Here is a 24,321-nt window from a genome sequence, read left to right as displayed (position 1 = left end):
TTAGATTGAGCTCTAGTGCATTGGATTTTTAAAACTCTTTGGAGTATAAACTTGGTTTGTCCTCTGAGGCTGTTCTTTTCTTGTGCTCGTTTGCTCTTTAGTCTTTGGGAAAAATAGTAACAGAAACCTTGACAATAAGTGTTCTATCATTTTTATAACCCATTTTCTCTTCTTTCAGCTTTACTCTTAGAAGCCCAGTCAACACCATTTCAGGTCACACCTTCAACTATGGCAAATATTGTGAAAGGCCTATACACTCTCAGACCAGGTAAATAGTGGTCATTTCTTTTGGGGTTGGGCTTGTTTATCTGTTTATGGTAGCTCCAGCTTATCCAAGAGGACAGTGTTTGTCTATCTGTTTCTTGAGGCTTAATGGTATTTGGATTTGTTATAGCAAAAAAAACCAGAAAACGTTGAGTAGATACTACACTCATCATTATGAAATGTAAACTCAGGACTCGCTTGAAATTCTTTCCCCACTAGTGAAAACCAACTCGGTTAGGAAATACAAGGAATGAATTTGTAGCAGACGTTTTGGATGAAATTGAATCTCATATCCAGTATTAATCTCTTTTTTTGTTATGGAGTTTCTCCTTTGCTTGTACCCCACACTGCAAGTATATGTAGACATACACACCCACAACTTCATGTTCTCAGGCCTATTTTATAAATTGCAAGGAATCTAGAAGTGTTGGTAAATGTACAGTCATTTCATAAGTATATTGTGAGGAGAGAGAGAGTCAGAATAGCAGAACCAAAAATCAGAGATCACTGTATTCAAAGGCCTGGCTTGTAAATTGTCTTAATGTATCTATCTTAGAATTAAAAAAAAAAACAAACATTATGAGGGGCGCCTGGTTGACTCAGTCGGTTGAGCGTCCGGCTTCGGCTCAGTCATGATCTCCCGGTTTGTGGGTTCAAGCCCTGCGTCAGGCTCTGTGCAGACAGCTCAGAGCCTGGAGCCTGCCTCAGATTGTGTCTCTCCCCCTCTCTCTGCCCCTCCCATGCCTATGCCCTGTCCTTCTCTGTCTCTCAATAATAAATAAATGTAAAAAAAAAAAATTAAAAAAAAATTATGAATATAACGGAACCCCAAGATGTTTTTGTATTTATCTTCCTATTTATAAGCCAGAACCTCAATCTTGTCATACAGTTGTCCAGCGAATTACAAAATGCCTATAGTAAGAGAGATTGCAAAAGCTCTCAGGGTAGGGGCACCTGGGTGGCTCAGTCAGTTAAGTGTTCGACTTCGGCTCAGGTCATGATCTTGCGGTTTGTGGGTTTGAGACCCATGTTGGGCTCTGTGCTGACAGCCCAGAGCCTGGAGCCTGTTTCGGATTCTGTCCCGTCCCCCCCACCTCCCACCCCTCCCCTGCTCTTGCTCTTTCTCTCTCTCTCTCAAAAATAAATGAATATTAAAACAAAACAAAAAAAAAGATCTCAGGGTAGAACATTGTCCTACAATCTAGAAACCTTAAGGGATGCTTTTTTGACAGTGCTTTTTTGTGGAATTCTTTATGTCATTTAAGGATTAAATGAAATAAAACATGATCTAAAGAGCTTAACATGGTACCTGATAATAAGCATGGCTGATATTAGCTGTTTTGATTACTCTCCAGTTGGGTCCAGTGGTTATTTTATTTTCATTAATTGACGGCTTGATTGTTTGCTTAATTAATTTGAAAGACATGTGAGAATTTAGCTTGCTGAAATTAAAAACTGTGGTACCAGTAGTAGACTGTGATGTCAGAAGTACCTTCTTTCCCAGGTTACTTTGTAAATGATTAGTGTCTGCTAGAATATTCAGATGTAATGTTACTTAAATTTGGATCAGGCCTTGCTCTACTCTTGATAACTGTAAACAAGTTATTCTTATAAAGTAATTAATTACTTACATAAAGTAGCAAAAATATTTTATTACATATGTCCAGTAAACTGATGTTTTCTAGTTTCTCAGAATTTTGTATTCATTTTATTAAATGATGAAAATGGCTCATGAAGTTTTCTTTTAGTGCTATAGGTTATGAATGTTTTTTTTTTTTTTTTTTCTTTAATTTTGGAAGGCATCCAAATGCAGTATGACAAATTTCTAAATTCTGCCTCCCAAGTAGGCAGCTTTATCAGCTCTGGCTTTTATCATCTATAGCAAAATTGCATAATAAAACTAATCACTAAGGGTAGGAAAACTTACAGATATGTATTTATCCAAATGCTGTTTTATCCATGTTCGAGCTCTTATAATAGGATTCATACTACTTGTGAGGAGAATTTTGTATTTGAGAGTTGTCCTTTTGAAAAGGCGAATTTTATCACAGACTAACCGTTTGCTGCCCTAGGCATTTTCTGAGATACTATTAAACATATTTTGACATTTACCTGTCTTGCCAGTGCCTGTTGTGCTCCTGGTTTGTTAAAGTAGTTTTAGTCACTGGACAGATTAAGGTTAAAATACTTTAAAAGTTGAATTTTAAATGTGGAAGTTTCTTTCATTGCAGTGGTTCTCAAGCACTGATCTTTGTATAATGAGAGTCACCCAAGAAAGTTTTTTAAACTAATTCCTAGACCCTAATCCTTGGAGATTCTTATGACTGTTACAATTTTTGGTGTGTTTCCATCCGATCTTTAGAAGCTTAGTTGAGACACAGTGCCAGCTGTCCCAGCCGGCCCTTCTTCATTTAATACACACACTTTTCTTTGATTCCTTCATCTTGTATTTTAATGATTGCCTGGAGTTCCTGAAAATGGCATATCGGTCTGACTCCTGCCATCTCTGACTGATGGCTAGTGGCTCTCCCGGGCACCGTGTGGAGACCGTAAAGCCATATTTGAGTTGAGCTGACAGGAGGGACACTATTGAGAACATTTTTGCCATGAGTTTATACAGTGGGTGAGCGGCTTGGCCCTGGTGGTGTTTTTGTGGTATTTGTTTTTGTTGTTGTTGTTGTTTTGTTCTGGTCGTGTTTAACTTAACTATCCTCCTGTTGGGCATTTTTTACTTACCAGTGACCCAGCATCACACAGCATTAAACATATTTGTTTGTTTGTGTTTGTTTCAGATTTAGAATTATTTACTCAAATTACAATTTTTAAAGCGAGCTCACTGGATTAAATACAGCATTGACATTTTATGGTTTTTGATATGTACATTAAGATGTTTTCCAAAAGGGAAAATTTGAAAGGACAAGACTAAAAGAATCTAAAAGGGGTAACAGTGCTAAATTAAGACCACCAACAGGGTAGGGGAATGCTAGTTTTAGCATTTCCTTGATACAGGTGGATGTTAGTTGTATTTAGCGTTCACAAAATAAGAGGAAGAGAGTGTTTATTTTAGCTTGAGTTTTTTGAATATTAACAAGGCTGTCATTGTGTTTATTTTTTTCTTGTAAATTATAAGTCTTGTATATTATTAGTCCTGTCTTTCATTCATTTATTTGGTCTTACTGATATATAAAAATGTTTTATAAATAAGGATACTGATTCACCTTTATCATGTCTGATGCAAATGTTTGCCTTTTCTGTTTTGATAGATGAATGCTTATTTTTCTATAGAGTATTCTCTTTATCTTTTATCTCTTTCTTAATAATTTGATACCCATGTTAATTCTCTTTTCTTTCAATACTGCATACATTTAATTTGCTATAATTTAGTTTGGGCCAAATAGGTTTTTATTTCAAAAGTACTTACTCTAGTTATCTTCAGCCTACTTCCTAAATGTTTAGACCTCTCTCCCCCATTTTTGTGGTACTTTTGTATGCTTCCTTATTATCTGTACTAGTCTCTATTCTTGGGCCAGTATGTATGTATGTGTGTATGTACATATGTGGTGTGCTTGTTTAATTTTTTTTGGTATTGAAGCATAGGTGGCATGCAACATTATGTCGGTTTCAGGTATAGAACATTGGTTCGACACTTCCGTCTGTACATTACTCAGTGCTCACCACCATCAGCGTAGCCGCCGTCTGTCACCAATTGTTACAATATTTTTTACTATGTTTTCTGTGCTGTACTTTCATCTCTGTGACTTTGTTAGTATAACTGGAAATGTATACTTTTTAAATCCCCTTTATGTGTTTTGCTCATACCTCTGTGCATCTCCCATCTGGACCATGCTCTAAGAGTCTGTTTTGCTTGCTTGTTTGTTTGTTTGTTTTGTTTAATTAATGCTTATAGGGGTTAGTATTTCCACCAAACCCTCGCTTTTAAGTCCCTTCCACTTGGAATTCTTTGCCTGTCTCACTCATTTTTCCCCCATATTAATTACAATTTTTGATAGGTCCATTCACAGATTCTCTAGAGATTTTCATTAAATTTTGTTGAAACAGCAAAATGGAAAAATATCTGCTTTCTTTGACTATAAATTCATTTTAGAAAGGAAATTTAACCTGGTTGTATATTTTTTATCAGAATAGGATTACACTAATTTTCCCCCCATTTTGAGTTTGGTTTAATATATATTCTTTCTTTGAACAAAAGAAAACTTTACATTTTTCATTTAATTTGTCTGATTTCCTTAATGAATCTTTTCCTTTCCTCACAGAGTGGGTTCAGATGGCTCCAACTCTGTTTTCTAAATTTATTCCAAACATTCTCCCTCCGGCGGTGGAGTCTGAACTTTCTGAATATGCTGCTGAAGATCAGAAACTTCAAAGAGAACTTATACAGAATGGTTTTACGAGGCAAGTTTTTTTCCCCCCTTTTGACAAAATATGTCCATTTCCTTAGGCCAGTTTGGCTTGGCAGGGGAGGGAGGCCAGAGTTCTTAGAGTGGGAAATAACTGCTGAATGGTCAAGGTGACACTGCGGGGAGAGGCCGTTGGCTCCCTGTCTGTGCACAGAGATGGGACAGCTGGGGTCTGATTCCATGGAAGCCGCCTGTCACTAAAAATGGATTTGAAGACAGGATTTCTCAGTGGGTGAGTAGTTAGACTGGGAAGCCTCTAAGTGCTCTTCTAGTTTTGATCCTCTACGTTAGTTCTCAACACCTGGGAAAACAGAGAAATTTTTATGTTTAGTTACAAGGTACTTTAGTTACAAGGTACAAGCAAATGACTTCGTTTTACGACTAAACCAGTAAAGAGGCTTTTAGATTCTGTTTTTCATATTTTCACTTTTGTCCTAAATTCTACTTGTTTCTTCTTAAAAATTAGAGTATATCCTTACATGTGTCCAGAAAATTTGCCTTCCTTGGTTTTGATACATACACTTGGCTAATTTTTCTAAAATTTGCAGTTCAATATCGTAGCTATATCCCAGAAAGTCTTGCAAAGTGCATTTTTTCAACTGAAATAGATTATACTATGGGAAAATACCCTGTTGTGTCACCAAATCATTGAAAGGTGCAGTCAGGCCTTATATTTTCATAATCCCTACTCTCAGCACTCTTACATACCTTCTCTTGTTTCAATTCCTGACATTAAAGGAAGAAAGTTACGGAAAGTTAGGCATAGTTGTGAACACAATGGTAGGTTGAATATTGATTGACTTTATCTAAGGCTAGGCTGGGGATGGACCTTCTCTTTCACTGGTTCTGAAGCCAAGCTAAGTTTCGGAACACCAGTCTTGACCAAGATCACTGTTACTGTCTCTAGTCTCAGCACAGGTTAGGAAAGAAAGCAGAAAGTCTGTTCTTTGTAGCCTCACGGGTTGGTATTTATTCCCCTTTTGCCCTTGTGCTATCTATATTCATGTGGTAATGGGGGCACTGAGTAATCCACTCATCATTTGCCCCCTTGCTGGCAGCTCTCACAGGAAAGGCCCACGGAAGCTGTGTAGATAGGTCTGGTAATCTTGACTTTCTTGGATCAAGTTAAGGGAAGGCCATAGGAATGCTGGAATGTTAGGCTAATTTTTCTCCCTGATGTCCAGTGGCCAGGTGTTTCCTGACATTAATTGCAGTATTTCTAATAATGGTATTATTTTCATACACAGAATGAAGCCATTTAATGGCATAGCATTTTACTTAGTCATATTTGAAGAGCTGTTCTGTTCATACGGTTCAAAAGTCAAGATGATATAAAAAGCATACATTGAGAAGTTTTGCTCCTTCTTGTCTTCCAATCTGTTCCTACCTCGTTAGGTGACCATTTTATGAGCTGCTGATGATTCCTTTCGGTGTGCCTTTTAATATACCGATGCAAGCAAACACGATATGTGTTCTCATTTTTATTCCTTTCTTACACATGCTGTTGTGTAGCTAGAACTTGTTTAGCCACTCCCCTGTGGATGGCAACTTGAATTATTTCCAGTCTTGCTGTCACACATGTGCTACAATGAATACCCTTGTACATGCATAATTTTGTACCTGTTGTAGGTGGATCTGGAGAGTAAATTCCCATCAGTGGGATTGCTGAGCCGAAAATAAAAGGCAGGTGTAATTTTGATCAGTATCACCAGTTTTCCCTTCACAGGGGATTGTGCAGTTTTGCATATCCACCAGCAAATTTTGAAAGTACCTCTTCTTTATGGTCTGGCCGGTAGAGTATGTCGTTACACTTTTGGATTTTCTCTGGTCTGGCAGGTGAAAAATAATTACTCAGAGTTGGTTTCATTTGCATTTCTCTTATGAGTGAGGCTGAGAATATGAACATGTTATATTTCTTTTTTGGTAAACTGCCTGCTTATGACCTTTGCTTACTTTTCTGTTTGTTAGTCTTTTTTTTTCTTGAATTCTAGGGGCTCTCTGTGTGGTGCAGAGATTGTTTGCCCAAGATAAGACCGTTAGTTTTCTCAGTTTGTCTATGACTTTACTCATGGTGGCTTTTTTGTTTTAAGTCATGCAGCAGTTTTTTATTTTTGTGTGATTATCGGGTTTTTTCTTTATGGCGTATGGGTTTTGAATCGCAGTTGAAAGTTTTTTCTTAAATGTTTTTAAGGGAATGGAAAATAATCTGAGTATACCTTTTATGGTTTTCTTTAATTTAGGCTTACCATAATAGTGAAGTCTTTATGCTTTTATTCATGTTTTTATTTGAATGTTTGCTTTTAATTTTAGAGGTGAGTTTATTGATGCCTTTAAAAACTAAACAGCCTTCTGAAAACCTTTATTTCTGTGAAGCACTGTGTGAAGATAGCTCTTGTGGATTTCTCTGAACACCTTGAATTCACCTTCCAGAACAGTGTCTGGAACTATGTAAACACATCAGATATTTTCCTAAGCCTGATTTTGGAACTGGAAGACGAGGACAGGGTGCAGGACTGCTTAGTGTGCAGCAGCTCTTAAAATTTGCTCGGGATGAAAGAGGAACTGACTCCATAAATAGTCTAGTGTGACGTTGCCTTTGTTCATGAAGGACTAATACGGCGCTGCTCTGCCAAGGCCAAGTGGGCTGTAGTCAGGAAAGGTCCCTTGGATTTTTGGTGTGTATTAGAATTTTTGTTTCTCTTAGTGGAATTCTTTCATACAACTTCTGCCTGAAATTTAAATGTTAGTATTTCAAGAGGTGATATGATTAAAATGTTTTATTTTACAAACCAGATTGGGCCCCTTCTGGGATTAAATTAACAACTTCTGCATTACTGTGAGGACTAAAGTCTGCCTCACAGGTTATGCTGAAGGGTGCTTTGCACAGAGTAGGCTCTGTCTAAGCTGACATTCTTGGACTCACTCCACTCCACTGCTGAGCCGCCCCGCCCCCCATGGAAAGGTGTGCGCACATCATACACTCAACAGCTGAGAGAAAGGCTGCCCGTGCTTCCGTGAATCTCTTGTATGTGGGTCTTCTGCAGTCTGCCCTGCCAGACCTGATGCTGCCTTTGTTCATTATCTGGCTAGGATTGTTTTGGAAGAAATGATGTCCTTCGATGCAGAAAACCTTGAGAATATAGTACAGACTGTCTGACCAGAATTCTGTTGCTGGCTGTCCTGATGGAGCAGTCATTTTATGATTTATGTCTAACCAGTTACACGATTCCTGCTCAGCTTCACAATTTCTTCATTTAAGATCGTGTTCCATTTACGTGGTGTAGTCCTGAATAGGCATCACACAGCTTTGATGTGGATGGCACAGAGTGTCTTTGAAATGAGGTGTGGATGTTGTCAAATATATCCTCGATTGCAGTTAATGGGCATTTCTCATCGGAGCTGGAGTTCATGTGCAGCATCTTTATGTACATGGAAATACACGTACTAGACTTAACATATGAGAGCAGAATTTTGTCTTTATCTGTTACCTGCATGATTAAATTGATTATTGGAGGGTGGGGGAGGGCAGGTTGGTATCAAAGATGACATTATGTAATCTTGTTTGGGAACTTCTAACATGAGTGCCCTTAGACGGAACGTTCTCTTTCAAACCAGACTATGGGTCTCTTCAGAGCTTGTGCCGAATAGCTTTTAAAAGCAGGTATCTTGCAGAGTACTTGTTACTTGGATTTCTGCAACAAAAATAGAACCTTGCAGGGATCTTGTTGATCTTTTAGTTGAGAGGGTCACTCTAGAATTGGCACTTTTTTATTTAGTAGCAGGGGTCTGGTTTTGAGGGCAGCCATACCTTGCCAGACTTGGGGCATTAGATAATATCTTTGGCCACATAGATATTTGGCCACATACTCAGCCTCTCGCATATATCACATTCACATATCCCATTCACATCCCTTTGTGCCTTCTGTGGTTTGCACATCTGTATTATTCTCCTCTTATTTTTACGTGTTCAGCTTTTATTTAACCCTTTGGGAGTGGGAATGAAGGTTGTGTATACAAGTTGAGGCTCTGGATATAAAATCCTGTGTCTACCTTTTTGATCAGCATTAACCTACTTGCTACAGAATATTTGGTGAATGCTTAACTGTGATGATACAGCTGGCTTTGGCCAGGGGTAGTGTTAACAGCAGAGGTGTTAAGAAAGTGGCATTAGGGCAGATTTGTTGAGGGTTCTTCAGGCTGCCTAAGGCTCGTTGATGCTAGTTCATGCTATGTGTGCTGCATGTTTTTCTCTACATGCCCAGCCTAGAGAAAAAACCTTCAGAGGCCATTTGGTATCTTCTCTTCCTGCTGGTAATCGAGACTCCTCGCCTTGTCCAGCAAGAGGTTTCTGTCCTGGTCTTGAGCACAGCCAGGGAAGGAGGGTGGGAAACTCTGCTAATCTAGAAGATGACTCAAAAGCATGAAATAATTACTTGAGCTAGCATTTTCATAATCCATCTGTAGAGGCCATTTATGAATTGTTCACTGATTTGTTATTTCAGCAGATATTTATTTTCTGCCCATGTGCTAGACACTATTCTAAGTATTGGGTAAAAATGAGGCCCAGTTTTTATGGAGCTTGTGCTCTAATGTTGGGAGATAAGTAACGAACATGTACGCAAATTATTTCACATAATAAAACATGCTGTGAACAAACCGAGACAGCATGGGATAAAGAGTGAGTGACCAGAGCACATGTGAAGGGCTGGTCCAGCCAACTTGAACATGAAACGCCTTCCAAGGAGGAGACGTTCCAGTGAGGACCTGGGTGGTAAGGAGACAGCCACGTGGCTAACTAGCGGGAAGAGTGCTGCAGGCAGAGACAAAGGAAAGTACCAAAGTGCTGGCGTGTCCCAGCGCAGAAGGAAAGCCAACATGGCTGGAGTGTAGTGAACAGAGGTAGAAGATGAGGGTAGGGAGGTAGGCAAGAGCCATGTCGCACAGGACTGGGAAAATGAGTTTGAATTGATTTTTAACTGTGATGGAAAGCCACCGAAGGGCTTTAATCAGAGGCATGAAATAATCTTACTTATGCTTTTATGTAAGATGGCTCTGGCTGTGGTCTGGACTAATAATAAGAGTCTTGCAGCTGTGTTGGGGGAGAGATGATGGTGGCTTGAATTGGGAGTGGAGCCATGAAGATGATGGGGAGTGGTTGAGTTTGGATTATGTTTTGCGACAGTATGCTCCAGAGCAAGAGAAAGAAAGAAATCAAGAATGAGCCAGGGTTTTGATCTGAGTAATTGGGCGGATGGTGGTGCCATTTATTGAGGAAAGCTGAAGAAGGAGTGGGGGTGGCGTGGAGTCAGACTGCATTCTGGCCATCCTGAACTGCCAGCAGTCCTGACTCACCCAGTTAGATGAGGGGAGACAGCTGGACCTCCTATCTGCAGCATAGGGAAGGAATCAGAGCTGGAGACAAACCTGGGAGTCATTGGTATATGGATAGTATTTCAAGTCTTTGCACTGGTATGTATGATCACCATCCTGGCCTACGGAGAATATATACATGGGAAAGAGAAAGCGGCCAAGGACTATGCTGGGTGGAGCCAAAAGTGTTTAAGGAAGGAAAAGATGGGACAAGGTATGTGCTGCTAAGTGACCGAGCAAGGAAAAGCTAGCAAATTGGTTGTTATTACTCATTATAGTTATTTGTCTGGGTTATAGTCTGAGAAACTGGAGAGACAAAGGTAGGATTTACGGGTAGCATTAGGACCTAATCAGAATCTCTTATCTGTAAAGTGGAACTAGAATCTTCTCTAGGTGTCTAAGATGGAACTGGTTAATATTTATGAAGGCTCATGTTCTTCCACTTGTAGGAAGGGTTTTCATGTACATTAAGATTCTGAGATTTTTCTAAAGCCTTAAGCAGTTTTTGGTTTTATAATAAGGCTTTTTTGGGGGGAAGACTTTGAATTATCCTCTATTTCATATTTGAAATGTGCCCTAGTATATGGCGGTCGCTGTGGGTGTTGGTAGCAGAACCCAGGTTTATCTTCAAACACATTTTTAGTCTGAACCTATTTCTAGAACCCAGTGTAAGCCATTTTTCTAGATAATCCTTCCTTCATTTAATAGCGTTTTATATTTAAAAGACAACACCTTTTAGCTAAGAATATTCAGGTTATAAATGACTGTACCGCTGTTTAAGTTTAATGCCTATTTTAAGATAGGTTGTTAGAATTGAAGTACTTGCTTTCCTTGTATTACCAGTTATGTCAATTCACTTCTCCCATTTGGATGTATGAAGATGTCTGTGTAATCTGGTTGATTCCCTCTTCTTTCCTTATCCCCAGAGGTGACCAGTCCCGGAAAAGAGCTGGGGATGAGTTGGCTTATAGTAAGTAATGATGTTCCTTACCATTTCTGATGGTTCTATTATGTAAGGCAGCTGCTGGTGGTGACCGTACGGTGAGTGTAATCGTGTCCACAGTGCTCTTGATGGTGGCTGTGTGATCAAGTTCACGCTGATCCGTGTGATCAAGGCTGTCCGTGTGATCAAGTTCACGCTGTTTTGCAAGCTGTGACGGCTCCGAAGTCCAGTTGGGGGCGGTGGTTCTCAAGCAGCTGTCAAGGGCCACTTGGATTCTTTAGTCTCTGCTAGAGTGTGATAGTGATCCAGTCTCCTTTCTGACCATGTAGCCTCCTTTCACTTCGCTCACCTTTTTTTTTTTTTTTAAACTCCTTTTGAGGGATCAGGAGAGGGGTGAGAACTATGTATTAAATAAACAGATTCTTACCATTATCAAATGCCATCTGCTGTTCATACCTTTTCCTGTCGCAATGTTTTTTGTTTTTCCAGACAGCTCATCAGCGTGTGCAAGTTCCAGAGGGTACAGATAGTGAATGTATTGAATGTACTTTCCTTCCCGAAAAGAGGACACACTGGAGCTGCAGAGACTGTATTGGGAGCACAGCGGGGGTCCTGCAGACACTCAGGAGCTCTGTCACAAAGTTGTTCTTGGAAGAGGATGTTGGACTTCTTACTTTGGTTTGTAATTTTAAAAAACAAATAACTAACAAAAACAAAAAACAGTCAGTTGCTGCTAGACTTGGGGATGATTTTGAAAGGGGACAATCTTTTAATGAGTTTATCTACAGATTCCGTGAGGAACAGGCGTCTTGAAAAGCGACCATTGCTAAGGGAAATCCAGCAGCGACCGTCAGCAGCTTCCTCCAAAAGTATAAGAGCAGAAGAATTTTTTTTTTTTTTTTTTAAAGCACTTGTTTTGTTCATTTGTGGATGTGGCACTTCAGCACATTGGCTTTTACACATCGAGATCTCTTTTGCTTTGAAATCGAGCAGATCATTACAATACAGTGTTTTTTACCCATAACTAAAACAAACCCCGTTTAAAAGAGTTGGTCTTTGTTTAGCGTTAGAAAGTCTTGTTCAAGGAAAATGCTAATAACTCTGCTTCTGCTATAACATCTCCCCTCACCAGTTCACAACTGTTTTCTACTCTGTGCCTTGAGCTTTGTGCACTTTGCAACTCCGTGACCAGTTGTTCGACTCCCGGATGCTTTCTGAAAAAGCTTGTGGTGTCACAGACTAACCCACTGAGGTGGCAGGTGTGACTTTAGCAGGATACTAATAAGTAAGTGGGAAGATAGAAACACGTTGCTCATTGGTCAGATTCCCCCCTGCCTCACCTGTGGCATATTCATGCTGATGTTGGGGACCAACTCTTTACAGAACACATCCATTCCCTCCATCACTTCCATGATCTCACCAGCTGCTGTAGCGTTGGCATGATGCTAGCGTAGGATGGGCTGTCCTCTAGCACCAAAACTCCCTTTTTTAGGACAGTGGAGACTTATCAGAGGGTGACAGCTAGTTACTAGGATACTCCGGGGAGCAGATATGGTTATTAAATCCAGATACAATCAGTGGTGTGGCATTCCTGATCCATTTCATTTTAAATGGGTGAGACAGGTACTTCAAAAAAAATGTCTGCAGTCTGCATCTTTTGTAGCATTATATTCGAGTATAACAGAGGAGAAGTAACACTGCTGTTTTGAAGCTTCGTTCCAGCTGTGACACAGCTCTTTTTTTTTTTTTTTTTTTCTACACCCACAGTGCTATTTAGTTTCTTATAAAAGACTCTAAAGCTTATTCTAGTCGTTTTGGGAAGGCAAAGAAAAATAGATGTGGCAGGTGAAAATACTTTTCTCCTCAATTTTGCTTGAATCTAAATCGAGCATATGCTTGACTGTATTTGGCCACGTGACACTAATATTTAGCTCTTCGGAGAACTTGGGGCAAAACCAGATGGATCAGGGATACTGCCACACTTCGGATTGTCGGGTTTTTCATAGAGTGGCCTCTGCCAATTCACTCTGTCCTTTTTTGGGGAGCAGGCCGGGTGGGGGAGTTAGAAGTGTGGTAGTAGGAGCAAGTAAGTGCTCTAGTTGAAGTCCTCTATTTGTAAAATTATTATTCCGAGAAGTAAACGTAAAAGTTGGCAGATTTATTTTTTAAGTACTTCTCAACCAGAGCTGGATTTTTGTGGAGGACTTTGAATTGGACTCCTTTAACCCTGTGAGCATCTTGGGTTGTATTGATACACACCGAATTACTGGAAGAATATATACAGGTTCTCACTGTGCCCTATACAGTTTGATTCGCTACCCCAGTAGCATTCTGGTATCGGGGAAGAACTCCACTCTGTCATGAAGTCCAAAGTTTACTTTCTCAGTGGAACGCTTGCTGCAGGCTTATAAATAACACCTGCAACTAAAGTCTCCCCTGAGTGGTTTCAGGAATATTTCTGAAAGGAATAAAATTGGGATGCTTCTTTAAATGTGGGATGAATTCTTCATTATCCTAATAATGTACCCGAATGCTTTTTCTGGGAGAGTGTTTCTTTGGCTAACAGGGGAACTTCTCTACAAAAGCATTGTATTATGATGTGAATTGGTGTTAAAATCTTTGGATGCTTTTGCATTATTAAGTTAATGGAGAAACATTTTATGTTGTCTTCTTTTTCTTATTATATATGTGTTAACAAAAAGTGGACAAAGTTTGCAAAATTCAGCTTCTCTAAATATTTGCACAGCGACTGCAGCTAGCTATGGGCCAGGGCGTGGTGCTGCGAGGCCGTGAGTGGAAGGCCCTATAGAAAGAAGATACACGTTCTCCTAGTGCATGTGACGTGGTTGTTACCTGTTGGCCCCTTGAGGTACCTTGCAGTATGGAAAACCTATTTCTTCGTTTTTGGGTAGAAATTGACCTTGCTTCTTTAATTGGGTTTCTTAACAGAATTCTTAGTTTGCAACACAAGGGGAAATCAGAGTTGCCCTCCGTTTTGTATTGACAAAGCACCGTTTACCAGAAAGTGTTTTCTTCTCATGTTTACTTGTATTCTTCTTTGCCAGTACAGTATCTAGTTTCTCCACCCCAGTTGAATCCTGGCTTTTGTGGGGCCCAAATCATTGAGGACAGAAAACTGTCCGCCGATTGTCTTGTTAATCGGCACGTAGTTGCTTCAGCAAGCCTGACCGCCAAGCATGTGCAGCCTGAAACCAGGCTGTCCAAAAGAAAGCAGTTCAGTCACCTCGAAATAATGCCATGTCCAAGTCATTGGTAATTGTAATTGAGAGACGGTACTTACTTTCAGAGTTGGCCTCATGCTTCAGTAACAGTGTCATCTCCTGGTCCCCGTTGTCACAGCTGCACCCTAACCCGACAGGATCTACTTGTTTTCTGTGGAGCAGAAAGCAAAACCTGGTATAGCGCCTCTGAACAGTTCTTAGGTAGACTTAGAAGAAACACAAACCCGGAGGCAGGAGTTGGGCATTGGTCAGGTTTGTGGGAAAGTCACTTTTTTTTTCCCTGTCCCTTTTACAAATTTGAGGCAGTTCCTCTCTCCCTTTCTTTGAGGCGTGGGGTGAACACTGACCTGTGAGTGAGATCGCAGGGGAACAGGTGCCCGTGGCCGTTCGTGCTGCGTGTGCGTCTCGAGTGCGCCAGCCCCGTAAAGCTGCCACTTCCCTCGCTATAAATGCCACGCTTTCTGTCAGGTTGCAGATTTGCACACGTGAAGAATTCCTCAGGAAGAGTTTGCACATGCATCGCCTCGCAATATTCTGTACTGACCGAACAAGGGATTTGAAAGTTTTTCAGCACAAAAGGAGAACTTCAGAGTGGTGGTCTGTGCACCCGTTCTAGCAAAGGTAATGGTGATCTAGCAAACACGATCGGTTTCTGCAGTTATAAAGTGAGCAGGGGCACTTGTATCATAGTATTTAAATAAGCCTGTTTAATCTCCAGAGTAGCCCTTCCAGATTTTATCTTCTTTTCTTATCGAGACTAGTTATATTTTCGTCTATGTTTTCTCTGTTTTAGGGCAGTTAATATTTTCCACGGTAATTACAGAGGCATTGCCCTTGAGCTAAAATTCAGTTGTTTAATAAGCAGCTATTATTAAAATAACTGAACCTTGTTTTATGAATAGACACTAATCTGCGATAGTAAAAAAAATTTAAAAAGCTGCATTAGGTATCCAGTCAGTTTGGATGTTATGAGTTGATTTTTTTTATGGTGTCTCATTGCGCTTCAGAGTATTATGTTTACTTTACCCCAGGTCTAGGCCTCTTAAGGACTTTAAAATTTAAGATCAGAATGTGAATCCCTTGACTAGCATAGGTTTATAGGACCTTTTCAGTTGTGATTGCAGTTTTCAATAAGCTTGCCTAAGATGAAGTTCATGTTTATCAGAAGTTAAGATAGAAGTTATAGGAGTTCTTGGAGAAATGGCTTTCTTGTTACTTTCATTACCTTGTTGCAATTTGCCCCAGTTGCTGGCCACCAGAATCGATGAAAGGACCCCTGTTCTTTTTCAAGGGTAGTGATTCCTGTTTTGTCCCCACTGGTGATTAACTAAGTCACTGACGCTTTGCCTCCTCCCCTGGCCAGGACCCTATTTTGAACTTCTTTCCAGAGCCGAGTGGCACAAGTCCATACACTGATTCTGCTGACGGTGGTGGTGTGGCTGTGGGAGAATTAGAATCCTCATCAGAGGTACATTCTTGACCTCAGTACATACTGTACCCCTGCTGGTGGGAAATTTATCTTCATTTCTGGTTGGATTGCATTGTTTAGAAAAATGTTAATGGTTTATAATTCTAGGAAATTTATAGAGTGGCTCTGGGGTAAATTTTGTGGTTTGAAAAAAAATTTTTGTATTGATTTTAACATGTCATTTCAATGTGGTGACGATGTACTAAATGCAATAGGACTGTGGATATTCTCTTAGAAGGGTATGTTTTGTTAAACAGATGGCAATTTAATTGCTCTCATTAGCCCTGTTTGTCAATATTACAGCCATGCAATTCAGGAGAAATTAATTCAGATGTGACGTTGTGGGGAACTGTGGCTGGAAACAGGAATGTTTGTGAATAAATGGGAGTCAAAGACAGACAAGAGGCTCTTGCCAGCCACCTGCACAGCCAGAGCAAGGAGGAAGCAATGAAGTCTAATCCCTGGTGGTGCTTCTTTGTTGGAAAGCATGGTGGAGCTTAGAACAGGGTGTTCTGTACATCAGTTCTTCTGTTAATCTAAGAACAACAAAATTGTGAATGAAACTCTTTTTGATTGGGGATTAAAGCCACTGACTTTGGCTCTGACCTTTAACTCTGGATGGATTTGGAATCACTCCTTCTGTATTAGGGTGTATAACCGTCACTCTAAAACATTGTGGTTAATGAAATAAATCTTGTACAGATGTCCTTGGCTTGTTATGTTGATACTTGGTTCATTGGAACTTTGTTATGGCACAGAACATAGGATTTTGCTTATGGTGTATTCACAATTCCCTCTTAAACGATAAGCACACTCAGCACATGTCTGTTCTGTCGTGGATAATCAGTGGCATGGTGAGTGTCCATCTTGACCTCTGTACCAGCGATAAGAGAAACGGGGTGTGTGTATTTATATACATTTAGTACATAGTCTGCATACATATGTAGTATCTATACCTATGTACATATATTTGTCGTTTTCTTCTTTAAACACTGGCACATTGTAGACGTTTAATCAGAACTTTTGACTTGTGGTTGTTTGCACTGATGACACCATGCTTTAAAAAAATAACCCCCCTGTGTTTTCTTGCTGTGATATTAGTATTATCCCCTAGGGTGTCGTGCTCCCTCTTGCCAGTTTTAGTTCCTCTCACTTTCTCTATACAAGTGTTCTTCCTAACAGTGTGCTCAGAATGCCGGTTTTCAACTTTCGTCCTCCATTTGTTTAAAACCCAAGCTGTGTTGTAGTGACACCCACTCTTAGATTACCATACCCAGCGGGGTTCTGTGACTGTCTTTTCTTTTTCTCTGCATTTAAGTCACCTGACAGTTGCCTTCTTCAGCTTTTTCTTTTTTTTCCCCAGCCAGGTAGGGAGTTGTTTAAATCCTCTCCCCTCTCTTACAGCAGATTTTGTTTTTTACGGAGTATAAAACTTTTCTACTAGAGTCAGTTCTTTATGTGTGCTTATGTGTGTTTATTTCCTCTATTGGCATGTGTCTTTAACAATCTAGAATTCCAGAACATTTTGCATTTCAAAGAACGTGTTTTGGTAGAAGGAGTATCCTACATGTAATCTGAGAGCAAATGTTTGTCTCAGCTTAATGGAGTTGTGTGTTCTTGGGTAAGGTTATTTTTCTGAACTTCAGTGTCCCCATATTAAGCCCATTTCCCTCCCCAAATTACTCACGATGGAGAGCCTCTGCATAGTGCAATGGGCTTAATTGGCCAGAAGGATATAACAGTTTTAAATTCAGTTACGCCCCTAAGTGACTAATAATATACCTCAAAATATGTATTTTTAAAAATGGCCATAACTACAAAGAGAAATACATTAATCTACCAATATAATAGGTGTTTTAAACATACCTCCCTCATGAGTTAATAAATCATGAAGAAGACAAAAATCATAATGATGAAGGGCATAGAAGATTTAAATAGCACAGCTAATAAATTAGACCTGATGGAGAGATCTAAAATCACCTTGCACCTTCCAATAAGACAATAAGCATTTTTTACAAATTAAATCTAACATTGTATTTAGAGTATAACAAATGATGACCACAATGGATTTACCTGAGGAAGCAAGTTGGTTAATATTAGAAGATCACAATCAGTGTAACTCATCTGTTAACAGATTAACATATGATCAGATTGTGAAAATCCAAAGAGTCTGCAAGGCAGATGAGAAGACTTAAGAGTTCATCAAGTTCACTGGAACAAAATCAACATGTGAATGTCAATTACATTCCCATGCATCAAGCAACAGTCTATAACGTCTTAAGATTTTAATTTTAATTAAGAAAATTTACAGTAGGAACAAAACAGTATAAAGTATAGAAGAATAAATCTTAAGAGCTATATAAGCCTTTTAATGAGAAAACGATGATGGAAAAAACCCCCAGCACCTTGATTGACCTAAATAAGTGGGAGATATGGATAAGAAGATCATCTAGGTCGCAGCTCTTTGTTCAAATTGATTAGTAAGTTAATGCAATCCCAACAAAAAATCCCAATGGTTTTCACTGTGGTACTTGACAAGCTGATCCCATAATGTGAATGCAAGAGCAAAGGGCCAAGGATATTCAAAACATTACTAAAAAACAATGAAGTGTGAAGGGAACTAGCACTACCAGATTTAAAAGCTTACTCTAAAATGAAAAACAAAACCAGAAGCCATTTACTCAGACGTCTGAAGAAACAACAACAAAAAACTTACATCAAATGTAGTCATTAAAACAATGCGGGATTGGTACAGAGATTACAAGTAGAGGAACAGACAAGGTTGAAGAGCTCAGAAACTGACCCACTTAGTACGGGAACTTAATTTTTAAAAGGAGGTCAGTGCAGACCAGGCGGGGGGCGGAGCGGAGAATGGATTATTTAATAAACAGTGCTTGAATAACTTTTCACAAAGGAAAAAAGTGAGTTGGACCCCCCTTTACCTTGCACCAGCTGCAAAAAGCAATCCCAGGCGCATTCAAGATTCACTTAAGAAAGTTAAAACTATGAAACTTTTAGAAGACAATAAATACAGAAGGATATTTTTATGGGGCACCTGGGTGGCTCATTCAGTTAAACATCCAACTCTTGGTTTCGGCTCAGTCATGATCTCCCAGTTTGTGATTCGAGCCCCACGTTGGGATCTGCGCTGACATTGCAGAGCCTGTTTTGGATTCTCTCTCTCCCTGTCTTTTGCTCCTCCCCAGCTTGGTCTCTCTTTTTCTCTCTCAAAAATAAATAAACTTAAAAAAAGAAAAGGATATTTTTACGACTTTGCAGAAGGGCAGGATTTTGTAAACAAAAGAGGAAGTGCAAACCATTGAAAGATGAATAATTTGGCTATAAAGTTCAGAAACTGGAAAAACTTAGTACATTGTTTAGGGTAGGGATTCATGAGTAGTAAAACTAAAGAAAACAAAGATTAACATCTAAGATCATAGTTTCTTGGGGGTGGGGTGGAAGGAAAGCAGAGAGGAACACAGGCTGATAAACCCTTGATAGAGGTTGATAGAGGGGCGTTTTGACCGTTGTAAATAGATCAGTTCTTGAGTTAACATGTATATTCGGTGCAAAGCCAATCCAAATGCCAAAGAGTATTTATTTTTAATACAAATTAAAAATTCACATGGAAGTATAAACAGATGATAATAGGATCTTCATTGAAAGGGGAGAAAAAAGGGAACTTGCTCTACCAAAAAAATTGTTTTTAAGTGCAATTAAATTTTACACTCATATAAAAATAGACAAAGTCAATGGAAAAGAGTTTAAAAAATAGACTCCAATGCTTTTAAGAATTTAGAGTACTCTAAAGGTGGCTTCTTGAAATAATTCTGACCATGATGGATTATTCAGTAAAAGGTGCTGGTTTAAGTAGAGAAAATTAAATTTATTCCCATCATACCATTCACCAAAAGAAATTCCATTTGGACTAAAAATTTTAAAAGGGTAAGTTACAAAAACTTGAAAACAATATAGTTAGTATTTGGGAGGATTGGAGAAGTTTCTTCTAAGGATGTAAGCAATAGCATGAAACATTGCTGTCCAAACCAGTCACCTGTGTGCACGTAAAACACCACCCCCAGCATGTGTATATAGACCTGTATATTTTTAAATTAATGTTTATGTACTATACTAAGACACATAGGCAAAAAAAAAAAAAAAAAGAAAGAAAGAAATAGAAAAAGTGAAAATGTTTTAAAATATCTTTTGTGTGTATTGTAAAAAAATACCTTTTGCTCTTTCTAAAAATTTTTTTTTCTTTTAGAGCTATATGATTAAAAATGCTTCATTTTTCAAACTTCTAATTTTAACATTTTGTGATAAAAAATAATTTCTGGTTTTAAGGTAAGTTTATTTTAATGCTGGGTTTTAATGGCTATTGTAGCTAAAAAAGCCACTTGATTAAGATCTGAGTATCCAAATGACTGCTTACTGAAAAACAATGCTCATTTTCAATTCCATCTACTAGTCTTAAAAAGTGTTTGTTGAAATCTTTATAATAAATTTCCATCTTTCTCACTGTCAGTAACTTGTTCTTGCTCAATTGCAAGTGTGGCATTTTTATTGTTGGTATATATTAAAAAAAAAACAAACAAACAAAAAAAAAAAAACGGGCTCAAAACCTACTGAAACCCCTGTTTGGATTTCATATCCCAAGCTTTCAGTGTGCACTTATGAGAGTTTATAGGTGACAGTTTTTGGCAACACAGTTTGGTAAAGTTGAAGTATGTCTGACCATTTTGAAAGTGCTTTTAACATGAATTCTTTTGGAAAAAAATAGCTACTTAATGTTAGAATGTCATCTTTACCTTGAAGGATCAGATAAAGTGGTGGTTGTTTTTTTTAATACCTTCCACATTCCATATTACAGACAGGCACTGGTCCATAATAAAGTATTGCAAGGGTGCCCTTATGTCAGATAACATCCATGAGACCACTTGCTCTGTGGGGACATACAAAATAAGTATTCTGCAAGATGGCGCCATTGTCAATGGCTGCACTTTGTGGAGCTCAAACTGCTTCTTGAAGCACGTACCTCACGTTTTCTGCGTGCTACCTGGCCACTTACATAGACACTGTGTTAATGAAGTTTGGGCAAAGCTTCTTTACTCTTTTTTTTTTTATTTTTAAAAAATGTTTGTTTATTTTTGAGAGAGGAGACAGAGCACAAGAAGGGGAGGGGCAGAGAGAGAGGGAGACACAGAATCGGAAGCAGGCTCCAGGCTCCAAGCTGTCAGCACAGAGCCCAACTCGAGGCTCGAACCCACAAACTGTGAGATCATGACCTGAGCCGAAGTTGGACGCTCAAGCGACTGAGCCACCCAGGCGCCCCTCTTCTTTACTTTTAAAAACATAATTGGCTCCTGATTTCTTCCTCTGTGGATCATCTTGTTTACTTCAGAGGCCACTAGCTTAAATATTAAGGGAGGTGAATTACCTCACAGAAATTGCAAGATTGGGCAGTTCCAGGATCAATAAATGTGACAGCTCATGGATGTCATCAAGGACCCAGATTCCTTCCGGCTTTCTGCTCTGCCAGCCTCCATATGTGAGCTTCGTTCTGGAATTGCTTCCCGCAGGGTCTTGACTCGCACAGTTGCCAGACATGAGGCCAACCACTTGAGAAGAAGACCTTGTTTCCCAGCTTTTGTTTTTTTTTTTTTTTAAGAGCAAAGAAACTTGCTCGTGAGCCCACCTGCATGGTTCCTCTCACTTTTCACTAGGGAAGTTGGGGTACATAAACATGCCCAAACTAATAACCGGGAAAGAGATTGGGGCCACCGTGGCAGACTTAAATAAGTCTCACCTCTTGGGGCTTCGGTTGGGCTCAGCTTCCCACTGGCCTCATGAGGAGGATGTGCTAGAACTGAGCCATGTCTCTGTTAGGAAGACGGAAGAGAAAATGGCTGTTGGCAACTATCGGTTTGCTTGAATCTACCGCACGGGGGAATGACTACTGCTACTTAGGAGCCTCAGGGAGATGCCAAAAACAACCCCTCTGATTCTACATCAGCTTTGTTTTCCACACATGTACACAAAAACCAACTCTTACCAATTCTCATTCAGAATGAACTGATGTACTCTTGTTTGAAAGTCATGGTAGTCCAGGTCTAGAATCCATAAACAACAAGGATATAGGCACACCCCTGACTGGAATAGCCAGGGAACTGTAAAGAACCCAAAGCTGGGAAGAGCTTGAGCTACCTGAACACAGGCCCAAGAAAACCCAAGTCCCTGGCTGGGAAAATTTCTCTCTTGGGTATGACTAGTTTCACCTATAACAAAAATAAGACCATGTTGTTGAGCTAGTGCTTGGTAAACACATCCTCTGTCAATGAAAAAGGATGGCTCAAATAGCATAAGAGAGGGAAAGGAAATAGATGTGAACTAAGCACCTACTTTATGGTAGTGCCTGCTGTTTACTGGCCGTCTGCCTGTGTGGCAGGTGCTGTATGCAAATTTTAAGAGCATTTGAGCAAGGCAATTAGTGCTACTCTCCTGAAGTGTAGGCAGCTTCTAGCTGCCTCGGTGTCCTCGGTGATCCCCGCCTCCTGGTATTTATTCACCCTTGAGAGTGAGCTGGACCTAATGACTTTTCTCATGAATACAGCAAAAGTGATGGGTGTCACTTCTGTAATTAGACTACAGAAGACTGACATCCGCCTTGCTGGTGTATACTCTGGCTCTTCTTACTTGCTTACTTGAATGTAAAGGCCCACCTGGCAAGGAACCGAGTGTAGCATGGGGCCAACAGCCAGCAAGGAACTGAGACCTTCAGTACCAGCCCATGAGGCACTGAATTCTACCAACAGCTGCTGAGCGAACTTAGAAGTGGATCTTGCCCCACTTGAACACAACGAGGATTTCTGCCCTGGCTGACACCTTGATCATAGCCTTGTGAGAGATGGTGAGCCAAAGAACTTAGCCAAGCTGTGCCCAGATTCCTGCTCCAAGGAAACTATGAGGTAATATATACATGGTGTTTTGAGCCACTACATTTTGGAGTGATTTGTTACAGAGCAATAGATAACAATTATGAGATAGTCAAGATGTCAGAGATTTAAAAACTCGTCCAAAGTTACATAGCAGCGGCAGATTTGAGCCTTCATCTGCCAGAATGCTTTTGTCTCTACCACCTGATCATCCTGACAGCCTCCGGTGGAAGTAAGCTCTGTCCCAGTATAATTCTTAAGACCCACTAATCATACCTCCCTAGCCGAAGCTGTTCAACCATGTCTATAATAACCTTAGGAGAGAACCTTCTCCACTGAGGTTCCATGACAGAAGCCCTAGAGAAAATGGTTTGACAGTTTTGTTTTTGTTTTTTTCACTTTTCCCAAGGCTGGTACATGGCTTCTAGATAGATGCACAGAGAGAAGTTCCATATACTGGGTGCCTTTAGGGCATAAGGGATTAATTCTCTCAGAAACCCTGGTTGAGAAGGGCTAGTGGGGAGAGAGAAGCAGAGCAGGAGAAAATCATGAGGTGTGCTCTGGGGAGAAAAATGCCCTGAGTATCCCCTGGAAGAGATTTTCCTCATGAAGCAGCCTCAAAAGCTACTAGTGAAGCCAGGAACTAGACACACACACACACACACACACACACACACACACACACACACACACACACACACGAGTCCTCTAGGGCCAGTGCTCAAGGCCAGTCTGTGGCTTTCCTCTGGTGATAATAGGGTGAGGCCTTAGCTGGATGGGGTACTTGAGTCCCACTTGCACTGTTTCCTGCATTTTCCAGGGACATCCGGAGGTGGGAGGAGCCACAGGAAAGGCCTGTCCTCTCAGGCAGCACTATCTGTTGGTATGAAGTCCAATGGAGCTCTTGGGAAGCGAGAGATTTCAGGTAGTGTTTTTCAGCCAGATGGGCTCTTTTATGGACTGTCATGTCCCTATGCCTGAAAACACCTCTTGGAATACTGCTTGAGTACGTTATTCTCCCCCAGCTATTTGTTCATGTGTCATCTGATATCCTGTACCCCTTTAGGTATCCTGTACCCCCCGATAGGATGTACTGAGGAGGATACTTCACCTCTGTGGTATTTTCTCCAAAATCCATAACCTCAGTCTACACACAAGAAAACGTCCGACACATCCAAAGTGAGGGACTTTCTACGGGACACCTGACTGCTCCCTCGTCAGAGGTGTCAAGGTCGTGAAAAATGAGGAAAGACCAAAATCTGCCTCGGATTAAGGTGACTGTGGAGACAGGGAGACTTAAGTGCAGCGTGGGATCCTGGGATTGAGAAAAGATATTTGTGGAAAAGCTGGAGGAATTGGAATAAACTTCGTGGCTTAGTTAATAGGCTGTACCAGTGATGATTCCCTAGTTTTGATAAATGTACCAAACGTAAGGTTTTAACACTCAGGGATAACGGGGGAAGAATTTATAGAAACCCTCTGTACGATCTTTGCAACTCTTCCATAAATCTAAAACTGTTTCCCAAAAGAGTTTTTGAAAAATTCCATGGGTTTCTCACGGTTATAAAGTGGTGTGAAATAACAGTCCTCAAGGAATCTGAGCTTCTGATTCCTCTTTCAGAAGCCGCACAGGGAGCCATAATAATTCCAATGTGCACGTGGCTGTTGGGTGTCGTGGCTGTTG

The 24,321-nt window shown here is 40.1% G+C and overlaps 1 protein-coding gene across 1 annotated transcript in view; it reads left to right on the top strand.

The window, feature by feature from the left end:
* The window catches only part of CACUL1 (CDK2 associated cullin domain 1), a 78,650-nt gene extending 58,421 nt beyond the window's left edge, over positions 1–20,229 (top strand). Inside the window, exons 6-9 of the mRNA XM_043597677.1 lie at positions 179–268; positions 4,539–4,677; positions 10,979–11,022; positions 11,485–20,229. Coding sequence (XP_043453612.1) covers positions 179–268; positions 4,539–4,677; positions 10,979–11,022; positions 11,485–11,525 — 314 coding nt within the window. The 3' untranslated portion in view covers positions 11,526–20,229. The remainder of the gene's footprint in view (positions 1–178; positions 269–4,538; positions 4,678–10,978; positions 11,023–11,484) is intronic.
* The last annotated feature ends 4,092 nt before the right edge of the window (positions 20,230–24,321 follow it).

This window comes from Prionailurus bengalensis, chromosome D2, assembly GCF_016509475.1.
Source record: "Prionailurus bengalensis isolate Pbe53 chromosome D2, Fcat_Pben_1.1_paternal_pri, whole genome shotgun sequence".
Lineage (NCBI taxonomy): Eukaryota > Metazoa > Chordata > Mammalia > Carnivora > Felidae > Prionailurus > Prionailurus bengalensis.
The sequence above is the reverse complement of the archived record's forward strand: the minus strand, read 5'-3'. Positions and strand labels throughout refer to the sequence as shown.